The following is a 17,458-nucleotide window of genomic DNA, read 5'->3' as shown; positions in this document are numbered from 1 at the left end:
ATGGAAGAAAGGCCTTTCCCAGGTGGGTCAGCGAAAGTCATGATGCTCCACATGACGCTTATCTAGGTTCTCTCAACACCCTCTGCTCACACAGAAACAGGATGCACGGCCCATTGAAGGGTTTGGGTCAAGGGGTAGGGACCGGCTAATTACATTCAGGCGTGCTTGAAAAGGGCCTCCTACCCTCAGAACATACGTGAGAGAAACTCTGGAGAATATTCCTTCATTCCTTGTCAACATTAGTTCCACAAAGAGAGAAACAGGGAGGATGAATCAGCGCTTTAATAAGGAATTCATCTGTTGATTGAAGTTCCCTTGGGGGGTTTGTGTACAGTGAGCTTTCACCAACCAAACACAGAGAAAAACACCTAGGCTGTGTTTAATAGGCCGAAAAACAAAAAGGAGCATTTCTTATTGGACAAATTTTGATTGTAACTCCTGGTTTTGGGCTCTTCCATTTCGGGCCCACTGAACACAACCCTGACTTTGTCCGAACCAATCATTTGCCAAACGTGCTCCATGTCATCAAAAGTCATCATGCATACATGGACACTGGCAAAAATGGCCACCTTCACCACACATGCTGGCGATGGAAGCTGGGTGTGTACTGTACATGTGGGATGTTTGTTGTTTGTTTTACCTTTCGGTCAGTGTTACAATGTTACATGTACCACAGAATCATGCTGAAAACAGTTACCTAAAAAAAAAAAAAGTTTGTTTTTCAGTTTATGGATAAACAATCACTTGTGTTATGTTCATTAACCATATATCATACAAGTAATTTGGTTGTGAGAATGCACGCTTGAGTTTGTGTGAATATGTTCACCTCCAAAATGCAATATTCATTGTGTCTGTTGGTGTGTGTCTATGTATGAGTGTATAATTATCCAACAAGTATGTATGCAATCTTTCCATAGATATTCCTTGTTGTTAAGCTCCTACAGTAGTATAGAATATGCATGGGTGCATCTACCTGTGTGTGTGTGTGCATATACAAGGCTGTACTTTTCATTTCGCAGGAGGATGGGTCATAGAGTATGAAAGAACTGTTCCGTTGGCAGTTGGGGAGTAACAGAGTTGTGCAGTTTCATTTGAAGAGCTGGGAGCTCTGGGATAGAACCAGGCTACAGGCCCAGGCTGGGCAGTGCTAAGCTGTGAGGTGCTTTCAAAGATACATGAGGAAAAAAGAAGGTGATGGGAACGAGAGACGAAATATTGTAGTCTGCACACAGCAAAGTTATAGGCTGCCAGTTTTTGGAAAGAAAACTTGCTGTGGGCCTTTTGGGGGGGGCTACTGGGGCCTTTTGGGGGGGGCTACTGGGTAAGGACCCTTCATCTGGTAGCAGGCGATTGACAAGGGGGAGGTCTTCTGGGGCCTTTTGGATCACTTCTGGGTGAACAAGGCTCCGATGGTGACTCCGGCGGCTCCCAGGGCGGCCAGGCCGAACACTGTCTTTAAGTACGACCAGGAGTGAGAGATCCTCTGCTGCTCATAGATCTCCACAAAGGCGTCCTGGGAGAGAGAGAGACGGGGAGAGAGATTGGGAGAGAGAGAGAGGTTAGTATCACCATCATCAAAGCCACCCTTTAACATTACATCTGTTCTTTTTTCTGGTTACTGAACATTCACCTCCTGTGTATGTGTCTTTTTTACATTATCAGTTTGTCCCATCAAGCCCCGAGTGTACAAGACATTAGGAACTCCTTCCTAATATTGTGTTGCAACCCATTTTGCCCTCAGAATAGCCTCAATTCGTCTCCAATGCTCCCCACAGTTGTGTCAAGTTGGCTGAATGTCCTTTGGGTAGGGGATCATTCTTGATACACACGCGAAACTGTTGAGTGTGAAAAACCCAGCAGCATTGCAGTTCTTGACACAAACCGGTGCGCCCGCCAACTCCTACCATGCCCCATTCAAAGGCACTTAAATATTTTGTTTTGCCCATTCACCCTCTGAATGGCACACATACACAATCCATGTCTCAATTGTCTCAAGGCTTAAAAATCCTTCTTTAACCTGTCTCCTTCCCTTCATCTACACTGATTGAAGTAGATTTCACAAGTGACATCAATAAGGGATCATAGCTTTCACCTGATTCACCTGGTCAGTCTATGTCATGGAAATGTTTTGTCCACTCAGTGTATGTATAGGCACTAGGCATCCGGAAACCCAAACCCCCCCTGGGCCTTGGTCCAGCAAGGTCTCAATGACAATGGCTGCATGTGGCCCAGATCTCTGTGGCTCTACTCCTGAGCCTCCTCTGTCTGTGGTACACATAGGGACAAAAGACAGGAACAGACGACCATGTCTCACAGCCAACCTCTCAGTAAGAAAGAGACTCAGTTTAATGCCTCCCACACACACACACACACACACACACACACACACACACACACACACACACACACACACACACACACACACACACACACACACACACACACACACACACACACACACACACACACACACACACACACACACACATTTACACTCCTTCTTTGCATACCAGGCATAGTAAGACCAAAACATCAAATTCCACAAGAATATGAACCACATGTAAATGTATCTCAGCATATCTTGGTTTACAACAGGTTCTTCCCCAAATGTGTCCACTGGACCGGTTACAAGGAAATGTTCAGGTTCTTCCCCCTGCTTGTTCAGTGTAGTGTAATTGTAATATGATAAGCAAGGGGACATGAATCTCTGTTCCTGGTAATACTTAGCTTTTTATAAATAGTTGGAAAAAATTTAATCTGATGCAATATAATCCCACTGCAGCTCCTCTAGATGGAATCTTTACAAAGTTAGTTTAAGAGGATGTAATACTGCCTCAGGTGCTAGACTGCCTCCAGTGTTTGAGGTATTTTGGTCGACATCGAAGGCTGTTTTATCACTGTAAACACTGTTACTGTGTGTGGTTGTGACCTGTGACCCCAGGCTGTGCAGTAAGAGCTGGGTATGTAACACTGTATTCACAAATGTGTGTTTATTTTTTACAGCCAGAACTCTATGGCCAGAACCCTAGATCCTAGTGTGTGTGTGTGTGTGTGCGTGCGTGCATGTGTGGTTGGTTGGTAGATTGTAAGGCATTTCACTGCACTTGTGCATGTGACATTCAAACTTGAAACTTGAAACTAGATTGAATACTAGTATGCCTTCGATTTCTTCCCCACCTCCCCATACGCAGAGGAGTAGTCTGCTTAATAAGTAAAGCCACATTGTTTTTATTGCAGCGTGCTTGAACCATATTACACTTGGCACAGACTCTCATCTGCAGCTCAAACCCGTCATCTGAGTTCAGCGTTCCACAACGTGCTGCCTGGGAGGAGGGTAACAGACTGCAAAAAGGAAGCTTCCCCAACGTGCTGCATGGGAGAAGGTTAACCCACAACCGCCGCACATCAAAACCAGTTAGAGCAGATGAGACGTGGAGGGAAGAGGAGAGACAGAGAGCAAAGAAGAGCTAGCTCAAGTCAGAGCGATGATGCAATATTCAGTACCATTTATCCAGAGGTGTAGCTCACACAAGTCGTTCTTCATAGTCCAGAATCATCCTCTAGTTAGAATGGATAGGCCAACGAAGTTGGATTTAAGTCTTGGAGTAATCACAATTTCCCATACACACATACCTTCCCTCATTCTACACTAAATGTCACTGAGGAAAAAGCACGTCGTGGATCTTTTCTCTGACAGCCACGGGTCAATATCCTGTGTCTTGTATGATGAGCACTGCATCATATCATGTACTTAATCCCCTCTCTTCCAGAAATATCATGTTTATAGCCATCCTTCCCACTTCCAATATTCACCCACGGTGCTTACTGTAGTAAAGGTGATCAATCGAAAAGTGCATCATTCAAAGTGTTCAATTACGAGAACAATTTCTCTACATTTCCACCACTCAGCAAAAAAAGAGATTGATGACATCATGGGAAATTCCTTGATTGCTCAGTCTGGTCATACAGAGGCATGACAGCCTCCCAATAGGAACTGCCTCTACTTGTCTCATTAGCTTATTCCTAAACGTTGTCCTATCACGGCTAATTACATGAATCGATTCCAGCTGGGGGAACAGTTGTCCAGATGAGTACAGTTGATCATGCATATCCAGCGTAAACAAAGCAACCCTGTGGATGTACTGTAAAGAGTAGATGTCACACTGGTTCCCTGTTTTCACAGTTGTTTCCACTGTCGTGCTTCCACAGTATGGGGATATACACTAGCACTGACAAGAGAGCTGTACAAAACATAGACATACGTCAGTCCAAAGATACCAACGCTGGTTTGATGTCATGGTTTATTCCATTCTCTCGACTCGTTTGTTCCCCCTCTGGCCAGATAGAGCAGACGTGCAGTGTGTATTTCATTATGACACACAAGCAAGGGCTATTAGGTGTTTACACCTGCAACAACAGCTGCTTTGTTGATCACCTGATACACACACACTCTGTCCCCTCTCTCTCCTCCTCTATCTCTCTTTCCCTTCAGGTTACTTTATGGTGCTGTCCTCTCCAATGGCTTCCATTCCTCCTCGTCTAATGTTTTGTTCTCACAAATACAAGAGCAGGTCCCCAAGGAATGCAATGACTTCCATTTGGAGTAAACCTTTCTTAGCAGCTATCCTGTTTGCTAGTCAGAGGGTCGGTGACAGACAGGGCCCCTTGGATTTCCAACATGTTGACAGGTTGGCTACCTCCATCCCTGTTTGCTTTACGTTTTTCCCCCCACCTCAGCAAACATTGTCACTCGGCAAGCTTCCGGCGTGTGTTTGAACAGACCGGCTCTGTTTGCCCAAGGCCAGTACTAATAGCCTCTGAACGCAGCTCTGACTTTTAGATGGAGCAGCTGAGCTAGCTAGCTGAGTCAAAGATGATCTGTTATATTGACAAGATGGACCAGTGACCGGTCTAAACAATGGAAATACATGTTCTCAAAGATGGAACGCAAGAGCAGGCGAGATCAGGTGGGACCATTCTAGCCAATGAAAGGGCAGATACGCGTGTGAACATTTTTGCAGAAATGCCACGTGTCCACTTATTATCAGTGCATTTGTAACAACCTAGCCATTACAAAACTTCTATTCAATCAAATAAGCCTAATGTAGCAAATTAATAATTACATTTTATGTTGACCAAATTCAACATTCTCTCATTGACCTCCATACAAAAATTCCTCACTTCCTGGTCTTATTTTGTGGACAGATTTTTGGGCAGAGTAAACCCACTTGCTTCACCAGTGCCATCATGGCCACCAGGATATACTAGCCTACTTGTTTGGGCTTACGTAATGTTAATGCTAACAGCGAGGTGAATGAAAAAAGTGTCCACTATGTAAAGATGTCAGTAAATATTAGTAAAGGGTAAGTTGTGAATCTTCCGAATGTCACATCTGACTATTGCTATATAAACAGATGTCATTCTTTGTTATGCAGACTTTGCAGAAGCTTTATATGCATTCTAAGAAGTAGTGTTACTGACATCTCTTTACAAACAAAACGATGACATTTACTCAACCTGAAAATGGCGCCAACAGGGAGGGCTGCCTCGCTTCTTGTTCTGAGGAAACTTTGCATTATTTTGTTTTTTTATGTATTATTTCTTATATTGTTAGCCCAGAACTCGGGAAGAATTATTGGATATCAGAGAGGCAGTAACTCACCAGCACTACCAGCATCACGACCAGGAATAAAACTTTCCCAAAACAAATTATTTTTTCGCACCCCCCAGGGCAATTGAACTGATTCCAGAAGCCGACCCAAAACAATGGCGGTGAAGGAGAGGTACTCGGAGTGGTCTTCTAGTCCGATTTAGGAGACGCGCACAGCACCCACCGCTTCCGAGTATATTACTCGCTAATGTTCAGTCTCTGGATAATAAAGTTGATATGGGATATGTTCCGGGTAGCTTCTGAGAATAACATTGACGAATACACTGCAACTCCTCCCTGTAGGCCGTCTCATCGTTGTTGGTAAACAAGCCTACCACTGTAGTGTCATCTGCAAACTTGATGATTGAGTTGGAGGTGTGCATGGCCACGCAGTCGTGGGTGAACAGGGAGTACAGGCTCAGAACGCACCCTTGTGGGACCCCAGTGTTGAGGATCAACGGGGTGTAAATGTTGTTATCTACCCAAGCCACTGCCTGTTATCATCCAGAAGGCGAGGTCAGTACAAGAGCATCAAAGCTGGGACCGAGAGACTGAAAAACAGCTTTTATCTCAAGGCCATCAGACTGTTAAATAGCCATCACAAGCACATAGAGGCTGCTGCCTAGACATGAAATCACTGGCCACTTTAATAAATGGAACACTAGTCACTTTAATAATGTCTACATATCTTGCATTACCCATCTCATATGTATAAACTGTTTCCTATACTATTCTACAGTATCTTATTCTATGCTGCTCTGACATTGCTCGTCCATATATTTTTATATTCTTAATTCCATTCAGTTACTAGATTTGTGTTTATTGGGTATATGTTGAGTAATTGTTAGATATTAATTGTTAGATATTACTGCACTGTCAGAGCTAGAAGCACAAGCATTTCGCTACACCCGCAATAACATCTGGCAAACACCTGTATGTGACCAATAATTATTTTGATTTGACCCATCAGTGTACCTATTCTTCAACAACCTGATTAGCGCAATGATAACTGACTTCCTTGGAATATCAATAGCAATTCTACCTAAAAACAGCCAACCAAGCCCTTTCCCAGAGTTTTCCCTAATGGATTGGATCAGAGCCCAGGTAATGTAACAAAGCCAGCCAAATGTGACAGGCTCTCACTGTACCCACACATGGGTTATTAGGGTTTGAGGTCGTTTAATCCAGGGGGATTAGCCAAATGGATGGGATTTAGACGGATTTGCATGAGATGCTGATTAGGGCATCCGACTGGGTAATGGAGGAATGCTTCATCTGGGGAGTTTCCTCTGCCGGTTCACTGGGGGTTCAGCATGATGGGATGGCTCACTGTGGAGAGACGATCAAACTCATAAGTGCTCTCTTTCTCTTTCCTCTCTCTCATTTCCTTATTCCCGGGTCTCTTTCCTCTCTCATTTCTTTATTCCCGGGTCTCTTTATTCTCTCATTTCTTTATCCCTGGGTCTCTTTCCCCTCTCTCTCATTTCCGTATCCCCGGGTCTCTATCCTCTCTCTCATTTCCTTATCCCTGGGTCTCTTTCCTCTCTCTCATATCCATATCCCTGGGTCTCTCACCTCTATCATACACATCCCTCTCTGTTTGTTCTTTATCTCTGTCTCTGGGCTTGATTCAATCCATAGCACTGAAGTTCTGCGCTGCAGCACGGTTGAAATTTAAAGTGAATTTCCAATTGAGCCAACATACGCAGCGTTTAGTGTGAATGCAGTCTCCGCAGGAACATTGCTTTCAAATTTATTGCGTTGTAGTACAGGTCTTCAGCGCTATGGATTTAATCGAGCCCTCTGTCTCTCACTCCGCCTCTCTCTACTTACATACACTAACTAGGACATATACATATACATATTTATATATACATATATTTACAGTGCATTCGGAAAGTATTCAGACCCCTTAACTTTTACCACATTTTGTTACGTTACATCCTTATTCCAAATAGGGCTATCTTCTTTATTGCACCCCTACCTTGTCACAACACAACTGATCTAACTCATTAAGAAGGAAAGAAATTCCACAAATTAACTTTTAACAAAGAACACCTGTTAATTGAAATGCATTCCAGGTGACTAGCTCATGAAGCTGGTTGAGAGAATAGCAAGAGTGTGCAAAGCTGTCATCAAGGCAAATTATTTTGACTTGTTTTGGTTACCACAATTCCATATGTTTTATTTCATAGTTTTGATGTCTTCACTATTATTCTGTAATGTATAAAATAGTCAAAATAAAGAAAAACCCTTGAATGAGTAGGTGTTCTAAAACTCTGGACCGGTAGTGTATAACCAGAGTCTATACCAGGTAATCGTCTTTGATCAAATGACGTAGGTGCTCCAATTCCAGGTGAGGTAGTCTTCTTAATGTGGAAGGACTGAGAAAAATCCCTGGTTGTTCTTAGTGTAAAACAAAAAGAGATTGGTTATTCCCAAAGCTCCAACAAAGGACTAACTCTTGGATTCTTGTCAGGCAGGGAGTTGAGAATGAGAATAGGAACGTTGAGGGCTTTGCCCTGCTCAGGCACCTGTCACATGTTGGCAACAACACATCCCCCCTGCCTCTCATTTGTGCTGAAAAACCTCCACTGACCCCAACCTCCTCCCCTCAACTCCTCCCCTCAACCCCTCACACAGATTTTATTAAGAGGGCCTCTTTTCTGGCAGGCATAAAAAAAATAGTTTAACGGTTTTAGATTGCCAGAAGGATGTCGCAATAGAGGAGAAAGGAAGCAAAACTCTCTGAAAATGGGGAGGCTTCCGATTCAGGCCTACCCACTGTGTCAGGTGACAGTTGACCTGTTATTTGCGTCAAAAGCCAGGCCCTTTGATTCATTGTTGTAAGTTCAAGGAAAGAATGTAAATCGTATTGCCTTGGAGCTTTTGGTTGTGGCCTCAATTGACAATGCTGGGATTGTACACATAATAACATTGACTGTGTGTGTGTGTTTCTGTTCATTTGAGTCTCTTACAGAGAAAACAAGGCCTTAGTTCATGTCATGGCCTCCAGGTCTTTGGCTTTGTCACGTCACATGTCAAATGTAGTCAGTCCTGGACAATTATGAGCTCAGACAATCACCCATTCCTGAATTCAAGAATGCAATTATTTGCTGATCTACTTGCTGCCTATCCCATGATGCACTGTGTGTTTGGCTCACAGGCCTCCTATGAACCTTACCGTAACACATTATGACATCCTTTCACACAGCCATTTAACCTGAGTCAAGCGTACCAACTGACAACTGTACCATACAGCTAAGAAGGCTTCAGGTCTCACCTAACCCCAGAGCTGAACACGAATGTCTCCATCCATCCAATCACGTGGAAGCATGACTCTGGGTAAGGTTTTCCCCGTCATGTGTTCAGCCATCAGAGTGGATTAATTAGCTGGCCACAGATATAAATGCACCATGGGAAAGGGAACAAGGCACGATTAACACTGCACTGCCTAAGAAGAGGAGTGTGTAGAGCTGTGGCGGTGATCGTCATGCAGACATCTGCCAGTCTCACTTTAATTGACCGTTAATTAACATAAAACACATTTAGCATCTCCTGGCTTCCATGCATAGCCTACAAGCCACTGATGCGGACCCTTGGAACATCTACATTTTAAAAAGCTTGAATAAATCAACGTAATAGCCTACACCATCACAATCACTCCATTATTTATTTTAGACAGGTCTAAAGAAACATGACATGAAGAAAAGGTTGCCTAAAGAAACATGATATGAAGAAAATGTTGCCTATTTCAGAAGTACAGAATAGCATATTCTGAGTTGTCCTTATGTTAGGCTCTGATCTGGCTATGCCAAATGTCTGTGTCTTTTAGTTATCCAAATTCTAAACTTAATTGAGCAGACAACAGTAGGCCTATAACCTATTTTATTGGCACCAGCGGAGAGCATCGGCAATATCTCCGGTGAGTGCGCACTTTGCATATTCACTATTTATCATTGTTGGGTCAGTACCAGTGTTTTGGACACTACGTTATATGCGCTCAGCCATTGAACAGCCATTTTGCAGTTAAATTATCAGCCAAAATTACTAACGACTATCCAATCATCACATAAGGTATAGTATGGTATTTTACATGTCTGTAAATGCAATGATGCATGGAATTCGTTATTGTATATTGACAGATGAGAGTTGACCTGTTATTTGCATCAAAAGCCAGACCCTTTGATTCGTTATTGTAAATTCAAGGAAAGATAGTAAATCGTATTGCCATGGAGCTTGTGTTGGTTGGTTGTGGCCTCAATTGACGAAACTGGGATTGTACACAGAACAAAATTGACTGTGTGTGTGTGTTTCTGTAAATAAGAATTTGTTCTTAACTGACTTGCCTAGTTAAAAAAATTAATACTTTTTTTTTTATAAAGGTGAATTTTTATGGAGAAAATGAGCTTCCACAAACCTGAAACACACGTGCCACCTGTGTATGCTACACTGGATGTAAAGCCAATTAATGTGCTTCATTTGAAGAATTAAGCAAGAAATATCGTAGCACGAAACAAACTGGGCCAGTCAAAACTCTGTTTTCATACATGATTGCGCAATGACTGTGCTGTTTCTTGCCTTAGACTGTACACGCTGGACATCATTCACAGGTGGTAATAATGCATCAGTCACATGTGACAATATTGGCCCACATTAGACTATTCTTAATTCTCAATCTTGTTTTTACATATACTAAATAATATACGTGTGAAATTAGTTTTGATTGAGAATGTCCATTATCATACACCTGTCGGTACAGGGGTATATTTGCATTGATGTCAGAGTGATTAGAGGGACAATAGAGCGCTGAGTACCAAGCCATTAGTGACTGGCAGTTAGCCACTTTCATAGGCTACTAATGACCATCAGGGGCATCAGAGTACAGTCTTGGAGAAGACTAGTTACCATGACTAAACGGTCAAGTGGAATTTGATTGCAATCATGACTCGGTAACTAGGTCATGGTGTGTTACTGTTGGAACAAATGCATGCTGGGATTTACAAACAACAACATTTCAATGTTTTAGAACGATTCATACACATCAAACACAGAAATAACTACACCGGTGTTGTGTTATACATGTACTGTTCAGTTTATCACGTCGACTTTAAATTCAAACAACGTAGAGTGACTACCGGGGGAAATTGATATCTGACACAAAAAAACTATGCCCCTAGTGCCCCAGACCACGACACTAAAACGAAATGTGTTTATTTCTCAGAACTTTCCTTTTAGCTGTTACCCTAGCAACACTTCCTCTTCTTACAGCTCACTATCATGGACCCGCTGGGGACTAATGAGGTCTTACAAGCATTTTTTTCTCCTTGAGATAACGAGATTCCAGTCATTAAGGCAATGCAGTGGAGGTGAAGACAGACCCCCTACTGTGCACAGGTTGACACACCCCCCTGTGGCCCCTCCCAGGGTACCTTCCATCAGGGGGTCAGCATCACAGATAAAAACGGAAATTAAAAAGCACACATCCTCCCAGTTCTATCCAATCAGTGTGTAGACCAGGGTGTGTGTGTGAGCATGTGAATGTGTGTGTGGTAGAGAGAGAGAGTAGCGGTGGGGAAAGGGGATTGTGTCCGCTTTGATGTAGTAACCACAGGGCCTGAACGTTAGCTCCAGATGCACCTTCCACTGCATGCACCCCACGGCCGGGCAAGCGTAACGCAGAAAGCAGGAAATCATTTTGTTTAGATGAAGTAGCTTGGGGCAGATGTTGTCCCTTTGTGATGTTTTTTATTTTCCATAGAGGAAACATTAACTTGTCTAGAAAATGTCTTTGCTCTTAGCGTCTTGTCGACCCAGTTTCATATATTTTATTTTGTTATGTTATCGTGTGTTTAATGCAAAAAACATACGGTGACATTCTCATGAAGCGGTAACTAACTTGCGGTAGCACATAGAAATCTGCAGCTTAGTCAAGACCTAATATCATTATTTTCTCACACTTTATACCTCTGAGAATATCCTTAATTGAATGATGAAACACAATTTCAGTGTTGTGCTTTAAGGCCTAACAATACTTTTGGCAAGAGTAAGAGGCATGAGACATGAATAATGTTGTTAAATGTACGAAGCCTGGAGAGAGATTTATATTTTGTCTGTTGCTCAGTACCAGAGTCAGGAGTTTAAACTGAAAACAATTACCTTTTTTTTAGGATGCATTGGATTACGAGGTCAAGGTTCAATCCCCCCTCCCTTCTGTGCTTCCCCACTCTGCTTCTATTTCTTCTTTTATGGCATTGACCCCTGTGACCCATGGCGGGCAGCACCACACTGACATGAGAGGATTGAGGTTTAGGAGGGTTTGAAGTGTGTAACATGGCACCAGAAACTGAACCAAGAGGAGGGTCACACTGTTGCTCTTTCGGGAGAGCCTTATGGGTAATGAGATTGGCCACCTTGGAAAGTCCTCTTTCTTGGAGGGTTGGGGCATGTCCCCCCACCCCATCTCCACTTTACTTGATGGGGTTTTATTTAGTCCCTTTGTCCTCTCCTCCCCTTGACCGTGTTTTGGTTTGGAATAATTCTCTAGGGGACAGTAGGGTAAGTTGAGCCATTTTTTTTACATTCAATATCACTCCTTCAAGGGAAATGTAGTATTCTTTCTAACAAAGATATCTACATATACACTGAGTGTACAAAACATTTAAAACACCTGCTCTTTCCATGACATGGACTGACCAGGTGAAAACTATGATCACTTATTGACATCACTTGTTAAATCCACTTCAATCAGAGTAGATGAAGGGGAGGAGACAGGTTAAAGAAGGATTTTTAAGCCTTGAGATAACTGAGTCAATGATTGTGTATGTGTGCCATTCAGAGAGGAATGGGCTAGACAAAAAATGTAAGTGCCTTTGAACAGGTTATGGTAGTAGTTGCCAGTTCGTGTCAAGAACTGCAATGCTGCTGCGTTTTTCACAATCAATAGTTCATCCAGCCAACTTGACACTACTGTGGGAAGCATTGGAGTCAACATGGGCCAGCAATGGGGTATGTTGAGCCGCGGGACATGGTGAGTTTAGCCACCTACAAACGTCTATACTGAATGAAATATTACCACTACCTTTTCAAAACCATGTATCTTCATTTCCCAAACACAATTCAACACAATCACAATCGCTTTTTTGTATTTTAATCATTTTAATCATATTTTAACACAGGCTTAACACCTAACAAACACTTTGTACTGTTTTAAAGACTTTCAAATCAAATCAAATTTTATTAACATAGGTCAGGCCCTGTTGTTACCTCCTATCCCAGCGATAATGCCTTGCATTACGCCTGGGAAGAAAACTCTCTTAATGGTGCTCAACTATTAGCTTAACTTATGCTACGTTTCAGACTTCATATTGAAGCTTATAGAGACCCCAACTGATGTATATAACAATCTTTAAATGATCTACTTTGGTTTAGATACAAGCATCATGAAACCTCTAACACAAACTAATTTGACCTGGTGAAAATCTGTTTTTAGGATCTAAATTGCTTTCCATTTTTTCTTCCTTCACAGACTCCATGAAATGATGACCTCTACCTAAATATTTGGTCAAATGATTCATTTTGTGCATGGTTTCCTAGAAACAAGGGTGGCTCAACTTACCCCACTCTCCCCCATTGTATGTTGTTGTAATAGGGAATAAAGCTTAGATCTGCTTAGAATGGCATCTTAGGGGAGATTGACAGTGCATGATCATGGTATCACACACATCCCTAGTAACCTATGTCCTAATTTGTAAGGAAGACAAAGAGATACTGTATCGTTCTATCTCCCATCTGTCACTATGCATGTTTGTTTGTTTCTGCTAAAAACAGCCATGTTGAATGTGTTGTTCCTCAACGCTTTTGGCTTTGGTCTAAATTGACCGTCACAATGGTCATTTGAGTGTGCAATAATCTTTACGATAAAAAAACGTGACCCACGAAAGCCAGATGGAGATGGGTGAATTAGACGCGCATTCTGTCTTTATATTACTGTAGCAGAGGCTATGCTGCAGCAAGTGAAGACCTACCTGTCACAAGAAAAAAAGTTACCATGATGAGATGATATGTCTACATGCATTGTGAACTGCATTCCATATTGAGATGGGCTGTCTGTCCCCACCCTGAGCGTTGATTCATCATGCAGAGGCTGTAGAGAAGCCAGATTTAGCCAGATTTAATCACATATAATTTAGCAGTTCCATTTCACGCCATGCTATTCATATAAATAATTTATTATAATTTACATTTTTCTCAGTTATTTTTCACAGGAAAGGGGAGTGTTTTTGGTTGGCAAATCCCGGCCAATCTTGGTAACCGGGTTCCCGCCATTCAACCCTAGTGCATGTCCTGTTCATGGCTGAGCATAGCTATCTTCAACAGATGCACTGGACAGAAAGTGGAAATAGAGGGATGGAGGGGGTGAAACTACTCCCGGCCAATGGGGTCCACCGATCTGGTTTCATTCACCATTCTGCCAAAGGATCCTAGAGAGCCAATTAGGGTACAAGAAGAGTGGGGGAAAAGAAATAGAATTACCCCCAGTCCAGCTGTCTCCCCTTCCCCTTGTCTCTCTGTCCCCATATCCAATGCCCAAAATGTAAGGCAACAGGGATTTACGCAAAAAATCCCTCCCAGGAAGAGTATAAATTGTGTCACATGCAGAAACTTATATTAGCTAATGAAAAAAAAAGAAGAGTTTATTATTTAGTGACAAAATGCTTGTTCTTGAACAGAGGCAGATGAAGTGAGAATGAACACATTGAATAATAGTTCAAAAGCTGTAAGAACCTTAAGTAACCTTTAGTTTGTAAAATGCTCACCATTGTTGGAACATTACTGTATGGTAATGAGTGGGCGTGGGTGTGTTCTGTGTATACGCTAGTCAAAGTGAATGATGTATGAGGGAGGAAGCAAAGACAGAGGGGGTTGGGGGCACATCTAAAATGTATGAAACAAGGCGTTGATTAAGATCAGAGAAAGCATGTCACCGGTGTACTTTGATGAAACAAATCAACACATATTAAAAATGAACCTTTAGCGTGAACAGACATGTCCCATCCTCAACATCAACCCCGTTCTCTTTTAGACAAAGATTTTAAATATGACTAAGGACGAAGAGTGTCTCAGTTCCTAGTCTAGAGTTGCTGTGTTCATACTGTTAACTCTGAGGGGGAGGTTAAGTGAGGTCATCTCTTGGCTTAGCGCCAAGCAAGGCCGCCCAGAACATCCGAGGAAACGATGAATCTGTCACTCTGAAATCCAACCCTCTGTCACTGACAACTGTCACCGTCCTTATTAGGATGGAACACACTGACCACAACAGAGTCAGGAGGCCATTCAGTCTGTGGAGGCATTGAGTCTCCCCCTTCACCAGGACTCTTTCTTTCTTCTCTAAAAGGTGCTGGAGGTTATTTATAATCTGATGTATTAATGGCTGAAGGAACCGTTGGCCCCTTCCACCACAGAGCCATCCCAGGTTTACAGGCTGTTCTGTATGTTTGACACCACTACACCACAGAGCCATCCCAGGTTTACAGGCTGTTCTGTATGTTTGACACCACTACACCACAGAGCCATCCCAGGTTTACAGGCTGTTCTGTATGTTTGACACCACTACACCACAGAGCCATCCCAGGTTTACAGGCTGTTCTGTATGTTTGACACCACTACACCACAGAGCCATCCCAGGTTTACAGGCTGTTCTGTATGTTTGACACAACTACACCACAGAGCCATCCCAGGTTTACAGGCTGTTCTGTATGTTTGACACAACTACACCACAGAGCCATCCCAGGTTTACAGGCTGTTCTGTATGTTTGACACCACTACACCAGAGAGCAGTGAAGACCTGCTTGGCCTTTAGCGTCTGTGGTAAGTGCAGTTAGCTGTTGTTAATGTGGCTTGATAATTAATCTGCTCTGACTGTTTAAAACATGTCAGGGGAAAGAAACTGATCTAGAGGCATGTTTCCTCATGATTGGGATGGAAAAGCCTTGCGAAATAGCTTAGATACAGACTTGAGGCTGCCTTGGCTTGGTAACTTAGGCATTATATTTTTCAGAATGAACAGTTGCAGTATACTAAATCACAGGAAGTCATAAGAAGCTGACTATGATTAGGAAGCTTTAGTATTTAGGAAACCCATATATTTTTTAAAATGTTCCTGTATATGTGTGTGTGTATGTGTTTGTTTGTGTGTGTAAAGGGCCGTAGCAGTAGAGAATCTGACTCACATTTAAAGCTCGCTATTCATTAGCATGAGGTGAAATCCCTGCAGTGTCTACAAGTGAGACAGACTCTACCGCCCACCCAGTACCTGCAAACCTGTGAAAAAACATGGCGTTCCAGGAAGAATCTATCGATGGAATGGCAAAGGTTGACGCACCCATTGTCTTTGTCATGGGGCGAGGTGTAAAGTGCTGACTGATACACACTGCCAAGGTCATGTCCCCATAGGATAACCCTTTTTGGTTCCAGGTAGAACCCTTTGGTGGTGAAAAAGGTGCTACTTAAAACTTTATTAGTGAAAGGGTTCCACATATAGGATAAATACAATAAAATTGATTTTCATAACTCAGCTGCTAACTTTCAGTTGGGTCTTTGGAAGGCGAGACATTCTCAACCTCACCATCCTCCTCCCGTACCGTATCCCTCAACCTGCCCTTTCTGTTCCACTGATGATGTGTGCTACATACCGTATCCCTCAACCTGCCCTTTCTGTTCCCCTGATGATGTGTGCTACATACCGTATTCCTCAACCTGCCCTTTCTGTTCCCCTGATGATGTGTGTAATGTACCGTATTCCTCAACCTGCCCTTTCTGTTCCCCTGATGATGTGTGCTACATACCGTATTCCTCAACCTGCCCTTTCTGTTCCCCTGATGATGTGTGCTACATACCGTATTCCTCAACCTGCCCTTTCTGTTCCCCTGATGATGTGTGCTACATACCGTATTCCTCAACCTGCCCTTTCTGTTCCCCTGATGATGTGTGTAATGTACCGTATCACTCAACCTGCCCTTTCTGTTCCACTGATGATGTGGGGTACATACCGTATTCCTCAACCTGCCCTTTCTGTTCCACTGATGATGTGGGGTACATACCGTATCCCTCAACCTGCCCTTTCTGTTCCACTAATGTTATGGGGTACATACCGTATCACTCAACCTGCCCTTTCTGTTCCACTGATGATGTGGGGTACATACCGTATCCCTCAACCTGCCCTTTCTGTTCCACTAATGTTATGGGGTACATACCGTATCCCTCAACCTGCCCTTTCTGTTCCACTGATGATGTGTGGTACATTATATATCCCTTCCTCAGTCCATTCTCTCTTCAACCTCTCCTTCACATTTCAACCACACACATCCAGCTTGCTGGCTTTAAACAGGGGTAGGATTTTGTATCAGCTTTCAGAACAGCAAGACACGATCACAGGGGGGAATGTGTGTGTGTGTGCGTGTGTGTGTGTGGCTGGTCATACAATGGCACTGAGGTTGTTTGATGTTGGAGCCACAGAATCTAGTCCCCCCACCAGTGCCCTGCGTTCCCATGGCAGCTCAAGTTCGCTGTGGGAGCAGCAACTCGATCTCTACCCAAAAGTAGAGGCAAAAAGAGATTAAAAGAACCTAAAACTAAACCCCAAACTATTTGGTGAGGTATAATGTACATATTGACACTGCCTTATTGCATGACAGAGACTATAGCATTACGTCACATGACATCATAGTGTTGCTCGATGAGGCATCTACAGATTGATTGTAGTGGTTGGATTGTTGAAGCACTGATATCATGTAAATCCTTCGGATT

General features: G+C 42.9%; 1 protein-coding gene across 1 annotated transcript in view; it reads right to left on the bottom strand.

Annotated features, from left to right (window-relative positions):
• Positions 1-1,292: 1,292 nt before the first annotated feature.
• The window catches only part of LOC112232698 (apoptosis regulator Bcl-2-like), a 66,685-nt gene continuing 50,519 nt past the window's right edge, over positions 1,293-17,458 (bottom strand). The window contains exon 2 of the mRNA XM_042298804.1: positions 1,293-1,513. Coding sequence (XP_042154738.1) covers positions 1,385-1,513 — 129 coding nt within the window. The 3' untranslated portion in view covers positions 1,293-1,384. The remainder of the gene's footprint in view (positions 1,514-17,458) is intronic.

The sequence above is a fragment of the Oncorhynchus tshawytscha genome, linkage group LG16, assembly GCF_018296145.1.
Source record: "Oncorhynchus tshawytscha isolate Ot180627B linkage group LG16, Otsh_v2.0, whole genome shotgun sequence".
Lineage (NCBI taxonomy): Eukaryota > Metazoa > Chordata > Actinopteri > Salmoniformes > Salmonidae > Oncorhynchus > Oncorhynchus tshawytscha.
Note: the sequence above shows the minus strand (reverse complement) of the source record. Positions and strands in the feature narration are given on the sequence as shown.